Source organism: Musa acuminata, chromosome BXJ1-4, assembly GCF_036884655.1.
Source record: "Musa acuminata AAA Group cultivar baxijiao chromosome BXJ1-4, Cavendish_Baxijiao_AAA, whole genome shotgun sequence".
Lineage (NCBI taxonomy): Eukaryota > Viridiplantae > Streptophyta > Magnoliopsida > Zingiberales > Musaceae > Musa > Musa acuminata.
The window spans coordinates 27,251,507-27,263,518 of record NC_088330.1 but is presented as its reverse complement, the minus strand read 5'-3'; the positions used below and the strand labels follow the sequence as shown (position 1 = coordinate 27,263,518).

At 42.4% G+C, this 12,012-nt stretch overlaps 1 protein-coding gene across 1 annotated transcript; it reads right to left on the bottom strand.

Annotated features, from left to right (window-relative positions):
* Positions 1-6,441: 6,441 nt before the first annotated feature.
* LOC103981909 (AAA-ATPase ASD, mitochondrial-like) lies at positions 6,442-8,219 on the bottom strand. The gene has a single exon (XM_009398668.3). The coding sequence runs from the start codon at positions 8,077-8,079 to the stop codon at positions 6,637-6,639; it is 1,443 nt and encodes a 480-aa protein (XP_009396943.1). The 5' UTR covers positions 8,080-8,219; the 3' UTR covers positions 6,442-6,636.
* Between the last annotated feature and the right edge of the window lie 3,793 nt (positions 8,220-12,012).

The window sequence follows — 12,012 nt, the reverse complement described above, 5'->3', positions numbered from 1 at the left end:
TTAAACTGTTGTCTACCTCATCAATCGTATGCTCACTCCAGTCCTCCAATACCAATCACCATTTAAAAAACTATTTCATAAATCCTCAAACATTCAAAAACTCAAAGTATTTGGCTGTTTATGTTATCGATGGCTACGTCCCTATGCCTCACATAAGATAACATCAAGATCTAAGCCTTGCACTTTCATTGGATACTCTCTTGAACATAATGTCTTTCAATGCTATGAACCTCAAACTCAAAAAGTATTTATATCACGTCATGTTATTTTTGTTGAGTCTACCTTTCCATTTCAAAACCCTGAGTTTCCTGCTATGTGCCCTACTCCAACAAATATACATCACTGAAGTACACCGCCGATCCCGTTAAATAAGTCTCCCACAATATCATTCAGTCCTTCTCCTTAGGATCCACACTCTCTTCTTCTCCCGATTCAGTAGCTCCTCACACCCATCATTGCTTCTCTCCCCTCTTCACAAGGTTCCCCTACTATTGAAATAATGCCAACACAACCACTACTTGGGACCAGTGACACTGAAGTACCTCCAACCCGTGTTGGTACATCTCCACCGCCTATACCTATAACATAACCTATAGCCCCTAGGCATCTAATGACAATACGATCCAAAAGTGGTATCTTTAAACCACAATAAGTCTTTGACCTACATACTATCATAAAATCCTCATCAGAGACCCATGAATCTACCATAATTACTCAAGCCTAAAACTCTTTATACTGGTGTAAAGCTATGTGTGAAGAATATGACGCCCTTCTCCATAACTCTATATTGACCCTTGTACCACTCATTCGACACAAAATATCATTAGGTGTAAGTGGGTCGTTTGAATTAAGGAGAAGCCAAACGGATCCGTTGCTAGATATAAAGTGTGTCTAGTGGCCAAAGGGTTTTATCAACGTCCTGGTGTTGACTTCACAGAGACATTTAGTCATGTTGTTAAACCCATAACGATCCAACTTATTCTGAGTTTGGTCATCTCAAAAGGCTAGCATTTACAACAACTCGATGTTAATAATGCCCTTTTACATATGACTCTAACTGAAGATGTCTTCATACAGTAACCTCTTGGCTTCATCCACCCTCAATATCCATGGCATGTTTATAAACTACAAAAAGCTATTTATGGACTTTGTCAAGCTCCAAGAGCTTGGTACACCGAACTTGACTCGTTTTTAACATCACATGGCTTCATCAACTCCAAAAATGATACCTCGCTATTTTTCTATCACCAAAGTGGAAATACAATATATCTTCTAGTATATGTGGATAATATTATTGTCATGGATAACGATCCTCTAGAAATCAAGATATTCCTCAAGCACTTGGTAGATCGTTTCTCCCTCAAAGATCTAAGAACCTCGAGCTACTTTTTTGGAGTGGAAGCAACATACACATCTTCAGGACTTTTCCTATCACAAAGAAAGTATATTCAAGATCTGTTATCAAAGGCGAATATGCAGGACGCAAAATTGGTTACAACTCCTCTGTCTACTAGCGAGTCACTCAAACTATATGATGGAAGCTCTATTACGGACCCAACTCAATACTGCCAAGTACTTGGCTCCTTACAATACTTATCTCTTACCCATCCAGATATCTCATCTGCGGTCAATAAATTATCATAATTCATACATCAACCATATACTATGCATTGGTCTGTAGTTAAATGAATCTTGTGATATCTTTATAGGACTCTCAATCATTGCCTCTTTTTCTGCAAACACTTCCCTATTCATCTCCATGCCTTTGTTGATGCTGACTGGGCAAGAAATTTTGATGACAGAACATCCATGTCAGGGTATATTATCTTCCTTGGAGCTAATCTAATCAGTTGAAATTCTAAGAAGCAAAAGATAGTTGCACGATCTACAACTTAATCTGAATACCATGTCATTGCAACCGCTGCTGCAGAACTCAATTGGGTTATAAATATACTCAAGGAACTTGACATCAACTCCACCTCTACTCCTATAATATATTGTGACAATGTCAAAGCCACTTACTTATGCACCAATCCAGTATTCCACTCACGCATGAAACACATAGTCATTGACTTTCACTTCGTGTAAGAACAAGTTGTCAGATATTAACTGTGTGTTTCTCACATATATATGGCTGATCAACTAGTAGACTCACTCACGAAACCTCTCACCTGCAAACCATTTTTATTGCATCGATCCAAGATCGCATCCTTGACAAGAGCACCGTGTTGCAGGGGCATGATGACAACTAAGATTTCCCTTAATAATAGTTAAGATTTCCCCTACTACATGAGGAAAGATCGAAACTCTATTGAGGAAAATCTTCCCTCCTAACGTGTATAAATAGAGTGCCGCAGTAGCAACAATGGCTGCGAGATCATAGTTGTTGTCACCGTGGAAATATTAAGTTTGGCTCTAATATCATGTTAGAAATGAAATGAAGAAGATATTATTTTTTATTAATATGGTGCTCCATATTTATACACGTTAGGAGGAAGGATTTTCCTTAACAGAACTACGATATTTTCTTATATAGTTGGAGAAATCTTAACTATTATCAAGGAAAATCTTAGCTATTATCAGTTACCCTTATCAAGCCTCGACGTACCAAAGACACTAGTCTAGATTACTCGAATTGGCAAAGTCTCAATATGTTTCCTTGATCTCTTTTGAATGTTGTTAATCTTCACATATTATAATCCTTGACCTCTTTTGAATGTTGTTAATCTTCACGTATTATAAGGGAGGGTAGCTAAGCTACACATTGGTTGCTCCTTGGGCGCATTTGAAATTTTTGGCTTGCCTGATGGCAAACTTTACTAGTTGTAGATCATTATTTGTAATATATTTTTCTTTCTTCAGGAAAAAAAATTATTTTTATATTAATAAATAAATCAAGGTTTGTAATTAAGTATCGTAGTTTTGAGTTCAGTTCGGTATAATACGGTATAAGTATATCGAATAGTACATTTTGTTATACCGCTCGATATATATATATATATATATATATATATATATATATATATATATATATATATATATATAATGACGGCTCTACCCGCGTGAAGGGTTCCCTCCTTCTCCACACATGAAAAAAAAAAGGGGGGGAAGGGGTGGGGGGGGGGACGCAAAAAAAGAAGAAAAAAAAAAGGTGTCATCTCGCTCGCTCGGTTTCTTTTGCTAGGAAGAAGAAATTGCTTTTCCAAGCGACGTCACCAAGGTTTCATCGTCGTGTCAGTTTTTTAGATTTTTTTTTCTTTTTCCTCTTATTTCTTCTCCATAATTGACCTCTTTTTGACCTCTTTCTTCTCCCTTTTTTTTCTTTTCCGTCATTGATCGATTTAAGAATGAAAACAGTCGCAATCGAAGTTACCTTTCGGTAGTAAACAGTCAATGCACCAGTCTGTTGATAGACCGGTATGTACTGCCCGGTACAAGCAATATTATTCAAAATAAAAACATTGAAAAACAATTACATATTAGTTTTTTCTTTTATATGTAACAAAGTAGAGATTGAGTTTATTAAATATTTGGATGTATGACCAGAAAGAATAGTCCTAACAGATACTCCATCAAGATTAGCATCTTCAAGGAGAACGATTGTGATGATTGCTAGTCATAGGTGCCCAGCAAGCCAATCACGTGAGTGATGGCACGTGTGACTTGATACAGAATCTTTTTGCTTATTATATTTTGGCGTATATCACTTTATAACTATTGCATAAATGCATATATATATTGTGATGTCCTTGGATTTGTGCAATGGGAATCGGATCGTGATGAGATCACGATAATGAGATCGATTCACCTTTAAACACATATCCTAAATAATCCCGGTCATAGGTTACTCGAGAGGGACATCGTGATAACCGGATAGACTGGTGTGCTGTATACCCGTCCATATGATGGATGCAGCTGGTCTCATAGCTGCTCGTGTAGGGACACTAGGGATACAGTACAGGTGCTCATTGGAGAATGAGTTCACTGATTGATCCGCTTACGGAATGCTGGATGGTTGATGATGCCTTATTGTCAGACAGCGATTCCGTAGTCCTAGTGGTGTATCTGGTCCTTAGACTTGAGACACCAAGGATGTCCTGTATGAGTGCTCCACTCTTTGATACCAGACTTATAGGTTTGGCTGTCCCCAGATCTAGTACAGCTGGTCATTGGGAGTGGTAGTCGACCTTACGAGGGCTATTGAGTGTCAATAGAGGATCATCCACTCTCGGCGTCATGAGAGGAATATCCTATGTGTTCTTGCTCAGACAAATCCCTGGCCAGGGTCATTCTGGTTGAGAGAGAAAGAGTTCTCCGGGAGAATCCGATTAGAGCGAGACTCGAGTAGAAACCGTATGGGTCTGACAGCACCATGCTCGATATACGGTCTCTGGGATATTAGATGGATGAGGGACTATAGGTACACGGTAACTGAGGACAGACAGGTCCAATGGATTGGATTCCCCTGTATCGTCTGGGGACTACGGCGTAGTGGCCTAGTACGTCCGTAGTCGATGAGTCGAGTGAATTATTACAGAGATAATAATTCACTGAGTTAGAAGGAGTTCTGACAGGTATGACTCACGGCCAGCTCGATATTGGGCCTAGAGGGTCACACACATATAGTAGGCATTGCGATGAGTAGAGGTTCAGTTATGAGATATCTGATGGAGCCCTTGTCTTATTGGATGCAGATCCAATACCCATTAGGGGAGGACCCATTAGGGTTTGACACGGGACCTCTATAAATAAGAGGGATTCACAGCCTCATAGGCTAGAGTCTTTGCTTGCCTTTGCTATTCTCCTCTCCCTCTCCACCTCAGAGTAGGCCTGGAGTTTTGAGGAGCGTCGTCGCAACCCTGCTGTGTGGATCACCGCTAGAGAGGAGGACGCTTGACCTCCTTCACCCTCTCCTAAGGATCTGCAAGGAAACAGGGATATACGATCTCCCTAGGTAACACAATCTCTATACGCAGTTTTGTATTTTGCAGATTTTTGCGCACCAATCTTCCCACGACGACGAACATCTTTTTGGGAATCGGGGATTTTTGTTTTCTTGTTCTTCCGCTGCGCATATGATGTCGCCCCCTATGATTTCCCAACAATGATCAAGTTATCAAAAGTTAATTGTCTCTTCAATATAACCATTAAATATGTTTTGTATCATTTATATTCTATTTCATCAATTAATATAGGAGCTTTTATTATTTATCCTATCAGATAAATGTCGTTCCTATTATGAATTATTCAATTAACCTGAATTATCATGATTATTAATCAATATATGTAAGTACTAAAATTTTAAATACCGAATATATTCCTTATACGTTCACTATGTACTATTTTTGACGTTTTGTTTTTTAAACTTAAATTTAGATGGGCATGTGAAAAATTACTAATTTAGGAGCGATATTTATATTTTAAAAAGGTTACAATATACACCTCAATTCCATGTTACAACAACTTGTGAATTAGTATATATATATATATATATATATATATATATACTAAATTTAAACTTAAAGAGACCAATGCAAAATCAGTAATTCATGTGTAATATTATTATTAAAATACAAAAAATATTTTAGATCGATCTTAAATCAACCATTAATATGTAGCAAAATTAACCAAAATTATAAAAAATAATAAGAAATCCGAGGAAAAATTATTCAGAATTAAATTAAGTACTCATCATATTTCATAGTCATATTCTAAATAAAAGAAGACTTATAGTTATTATTCACTCGGTTTATTTATTATGATCAACATATTCAAAGAAAGAACAATCATGAATGATATTAGAGTATATGTTTTTACTTCTCAACTCTCAATAATGATGATGGTTGAGAGATAGAGATGTCAAAGATTGACAACAACAATTATGACCAATTGTATCTCTTTGACCTATTTTGATCCAAAATATGTGAAAAATCTAATTTATTACTAATAGAAGGTGGCAATTCTAGACTCACCTTATCAGCATAGGTCACCTATCCATGCGATGATGGGGGGAGTTTGGTTGGATCTATTTTTGCATTCTATGGCTTCGCTATTCCAACCATAGACTTAAGTGATGCTGAGCAAACCCTATCATGCTTGGGAGTTTGACGAAGATGACATCATATCAGAGATATGGATCCTTCTAATCTAATGATGTATGCAAAATGAAAAGAGATATATGAGCTAGATAGCGATCGAATGACAATCCCCTTTCGATGCTCAAGCTAAAGGATGCTCCATGTAAATGAGCTTGATAATCCCAATGTCACTGTACCAAGAAGACTATTCTGTTTGGGAGAGATACATCATTTCTCCTAAATCAATTAGCAATTACCTTATCGTACGTATCTATTTATGTTGGAGTGATAATGGAGAATTACTGTAGCTGTGATAGTGCCAAGCTCTTAGTAATACATAGTCATCATTATTGGTGAGTATCAATTGCACAACACACTAGGCTTTAATTTAAGATAAGAGGATACGCAGAATAAGGTGGAGCCGACATGATCTCTCAACCGATTGGCCGATCTGCTTCGGGCCCCTTCTCGAATCGCCACAAAACTGTGGCGACAAAACTAGTCGTGATCAGATGAAATTATTAACGCCAAATTATTCCATCTCCGCCTACTCATCAATCTACTCACTTTCCACCGTCTCGTCCGCGCCACTGCCGTCGTCTACCTTGGCCGCCGCTCCCCGGGCCATTTCCAGCGCCTGAATCAAGCCCTCGAGGCACGAACCGGCATCGTCCTTCACGGACTTGGGCATCAGGTTCTCCGCCACGTCGGCCGGCGTCATCTTCACCTCCTCCATCAGCTCCTTGATGGTGTCGAACAGCGGGTGCGAGTCGATGCCCAGGTAGTTGTTGGCCAGCACCATGAACGCCTCGAAGTGGCAGTAGGACATCTCGATGTGCTTGTCCATCCTCCCCCTCCGTATCAGCGCCGGGTCCAGCTTCTCCACGTGGTTGGTGGTGAAGATTATGAGCCGCTCCCCGCCGCAGGCCGACCACAGGCCGTCGATGAAGTTGAGCAGCCCGGAGAGCGTCACCTTGCTCTCCTCCTTGTCCTCCTCCTCCCCCGGCAGCTTCGTCTTGTCTTCGCCTCCCTCGTCCTCTTTCTTGCTCTTGGTGCGCTTCCGCTTGCCGGTGAGGTCGAGCGAGCAGTCGATGTCCTCGATGACGATGATGGACTTGCTGGTCGTCCCGATGAACAGCTTCCTCAGCTCGGTGTTGTTCTTGACGGAGGTCAGCTCCAGGTCGTAGACGTCGTAGTCCAGGAAGTTGGCGATGGCGGCGATCATGGTGGACTTTCCGGTTCCGGGCGGGCCGTAGAGAAGGTAGCCCCTCTTCCACGCCTTGCCGATCTTGGCGTAGTAGTCCTTGCTGTTGCGGAAGGCGATCAGGTCGTCCATCAGCTCCCGCTTCTTCCCGGGATCCATGGCGAGCGTGTCGAAGGTGGACGGGTGCTCGAACACGACGTGGCTCCACACCGTACTCTTGGACCCATACCAATTGTTGCCGGCGTTGTTGGTGTACAGCTTGCGCTGCCGTCTCCGGAGCTCCACCTCGCGCCCCTCGCGCAGCACGTGGGCAAGGTACTGCCCGACTACGAGATCGCGGTGGCGGCGATGGAAGGTCAGCCTATAGTACCGCCGGGAATCGGGCGGCGGGTACCAGGAGATGGACTGCGGGGGAGGAGAGCGAGACACGGAGGCCCACCAGAGCTTGGCGCCCTCGAATTCGTCGGTGACCTCCTCGTGCTCGTCCATGCTGAGCGTGAGGCTGCCGCTGTCCTTGCCGAGCTCGGCCTTGAGCCTGCTGGCGTTCTGCGAGCAAGAGTTGCTGAGGTAGGCCTCGACGTAGGTGTAGGCGTCGCTGCGCTTCATGCGTTCGCCGGAGAACTCGGGGATGGTGACCTTGACGTAGGGGTAGACGAAGGCGAAGAGGCGGCGGGAGTGTTTGGTGAGGGAGTGCTCGAGGTGGTGGAGGGGGACGTAGCGGCCGACGACGGCCCACAGGAACATGATGCTGGCCACGAGGGAGCCCAGGCTCGCCCACTGATCGCTCAGCGTCGCCATTGTGGGAGTACGCAGTGGCTTCGTGGGGTCATCAACGGGCAGCGATGGCCGCTCTTTATAAAGATGGCATCAGTGGATTCGTGGTGCGAAGCAGAGGAGTCCGAGGGACACCTCGTCGGAAGATTCCCAAGGCCTCCTGTTTAGGTCGACGACTCATTCTAATTGTCTGTTTGCTTGTCTGTGCTGTGTCGGCCAACGGAACCGATTGGCGGAAGGAGATTGGAGCCAACAGCATCGTCCGTGGGCGGCGCCGCAATCGGGTTTCACCATGTTTTCCGCTAACATTTGTGGTGGGACCACCACACTACGTACATTTTGGACCCGTCTTATTTCATGCAATCCTGTACGCTGTCTCAACATGACGTAGACCGGCATGACGTCGTATGGCATACCCCAACTTTTGAGCTCATCACCTTTTTTTCTGCATGCGTCGATTTAAATACTTAAACAACGAGTATTCCATGCATTTAATATAAAAAAAGAAAAGAAAAAAAAAGTAACTTTTGTTCTTTTTTCTTTTCAATGTAAAAATAGTAGAGCGTGAATTGTTAATGACTATTAAAAATGTTTACATTTTTTCTCTCTCTTTAATCGACTTTCAAATTTTTAAAATAACTTATTTATCCCTTCAAATATTAAATTATTATGTATAAACCTTTTGAATATTTAAATTCTTCAGACATGTCATTCCTATTAGAAAGAATCCAAAATTACTAGATTGAAGGAATATATACATATATGTACGTATGCAATCTTATTATTATAATACAAAAATCTTTTAAATCAGTCTTAAATCGACCATCGATGTGTAGCAAAAATAAACACAATCATAATGATAACAACAATAACAAATAATAATTAATAACAAGCGGAAAAATTACTTAGGCTCTTACAAACTACTCATCATATATTTGTCGATATTGCCAAACAAAGCTGCATTAACTACAGACACAGATCATTGGACGAACATCCAAGTCAGGCAGTGCTTAACCTAAAAGTCACGTTCTAGATAAACAAAAAGGAAAACAAGACTTGTGGGCATTACTCACTCGATGTCCTTACCATTGTTAAGCTGTCCAAGGAAGAACGATGATGAGTGATTCGAGAGTCGTGTACAATTTCACCTCCCAACTCCACGTAATAATAATGAATTAGATATGGAGACGTCATTGATTTGGCTCCCGAGTAAAGAAGAACGTCTCATTCAATCAACTTGTGGTTTTGACTCCGAGTAAAAGTTGCATGGAAATTTCTGCACAAGACAAAAGAGTCACTTAAAATAGAAGGCGATGTCTGTCATAGTGGTATCCACCTTGCATTGTTTTGAGTGGAAGGGATACCATATGATAATAGTGTGTTTTTTCCCCGAATTTTGAATAGATATGAGCCGAAAATTTTATAAAAGCCATTGTATCTTTGTGTTTAGTTGGATTTGTATATGAAGATATGAAATTTATAGGTGTCTGATAAGGTATATTTTGGGTTTATGCCATGCTACGTTACGTCAGTGCCATACTACGCTATATTTTGGGTCAGTGCCATACTACGCTACGCTACGCTATAGCTAAGTCAGCTAAATTTATGATCAATGCCACGCTACGCTACAGCTAAGTCAGCAAGACGAGTACCCCCACGCGCTGAGTCGCCCTTGGCCGGCATTCGGCCCAAGGGGAGGCAAAGAAACAAATCAACCCACCATTGACTTGCTCGTCGAAGGGGCCAAAGTCGGCAATCACTCGACGAGGGCCATCCTTACAGGAAAGTGGCCACCGACCCTAGACGTGCTGACTCATCAGCCATAGCGCATCAGTTTCTCAACATTTTTGGCGCTAAAAGGAGAACCATGTTGTAGAAGCATCCTGTAGGAGCTCTCCCTGAGGGAGAACCACCGGTCGATCACCCCTCTATTAGGCCCGAAGATCAGCCCCTCCCCGTCCTTAGAGACGGGGGGATCCTGGCCTCGACACCAGATCACTACTAGCGCTTATTCAACGATCCAAGGTTGTCACCCCCTGGACTTACCATGGGACCCTCGGTTGTTTTACCTGAGGTGTTCCAAGCGACAATGGCGAGGATGATGCAGTTGAAGTTAATAGTAGTACACTCATCAGACCCTTCCTTATAAGTCAATCTTAATCTTGCCCACTTTCGATGTGGGACTAATCAGGGGTGTTACAAGATCGGTTCCCCAACTTGCGATTCGCTAGTCTTTATCCGAGTCGTGCCAGATCGGCCCCCCGACTTACGGCTCGCCAATCTTTTTTCGAGTCACGCCAGATCGGTCTCCCAACTTGCGACTCGCCAGTCTTTTTCCAAGTCGCGCTAGATCGATCCCCCGACTTGTGGCTCGTTAGTCTTTTTATGAGTCGCGCCAGATCAGTCTCCCGACTTGCGACTTGTCAGTCTTTTTTCGAGTCGCGCCAGATCGGTCCCCCGACTTGCGACTCACTAGTCTTTATCCAAGTCATGCCAGATCGGTCCCCTGACTTGCGACTTGCCAGTCTCAAACCTGAGCTCTAGATCAGTTACTTGGCCAACAGATCCAATCTATTCCCGAGTCACACAACTTGATCCCCTGACTAGTGACTCACCAATATTATCCTGCCTAGGCCTAGCCGCCCAACCAACAGTGCTAACCCTTCCCAAAGCACAGGACGCCACCCCCCAAACTGCCTCACTACGAGCCAATCTAACTTTCCCTCGTAAGCAATCAATACATCCGCGGCCACATCCAGGGGGAGAAGTGATAAGGTATATTTTGGGACCAAGCCATATCATGATCAATGCCACACCATGCTACAACCAAGTCAGCAAGAAGAGCACCTCCACACGTCGAGCCAGAATCCGTACCAAAGCGTTGCTCGGTACGTCTCGTCCCGGAAAGCTCGGGACGGTGTCATGCGGCGATCGCATAAAAATACCATCTCACCCCTCGAGGATCGGCCGCCACACCAAACCCGTGTACGACCGACCCTCGTACGGTAGTATAAAAGCCCCTAGTCGGCATCCGGCCCAGGGGGAGGCAAAGAAACAAATCAACCCACCACTAACTTTCTTGTCGGAGGGGCTAAAGTCGACATTCACCCGACGAGGGCCATCCTTGCAGGAGAGCGACCACCCTCGAGCCATGAGCATTCCAACCTTGGAGTAGTCAACCAGCATCCCGACGACGAGCCGCTAATGGGTGTTCGGACCGAGAGACGCCAATCAACATTCTGGCGTCAACACTCTGTTTCGAGGGCTTGACCGACCTCAGCAACCAGCTCAGCCAACCGAAGACTCCCAACATCAACCCGTGGACCAGGCCATGCTGACTCATCAGCCACGGCGCACGAGTTCCTCAATAGTGTCTTGTTATAATCATCCCTATTTATTTTATGAATGATAGTGGATCAAATTTAATTAGTTAATATGTGGAAGGTATATATAGAATAATTGGCAATTGTCCTCTCCTACGAAGCTCTGAGACCTAAAATATTATTCATTATCATTCTTCATATTTTCTATAAAAGTACTTTATTATAGACTCCCACAAGAGATATATTTATACATATAAGGATATTAGTTTTTTCGATTTCATACTGATGTGGATAATCTATACTAATACAAAATTAAAAGAAAGAAACGAAGAGGGCTAACTTATTACAAGAATCGAAGATGTATTGAAAATTGACATAAGCATGTCAAATAAAGATAGGCACCCTTTTCACATATCTATGATATATTAGATTTTAATCCATTGTGTTAATGTTTTCAAATTACATATCTATTTCTAACAATTGATATGAGAATAATATGTTAATGAAATCTAATTATCTAAGATCATTATATATATATATATATATATGAGAGAGAGAGAGAGAGAGAGATTAAATTTGTTTAATTATTATTTTACTATCAAATTAAATATTATTTTCGAATTAATGTGATGTA

Bases quoted from the DNA above. Each gene is read 5' to 3' on its own strand.
- LOC103981909 (XM_009398668.3), bottom strand. From the start codon at position 8,079: ATGGCGACGCTGAGCGATCAGTGGGCGAGCCTGGGCTCCCTCGTGGCC.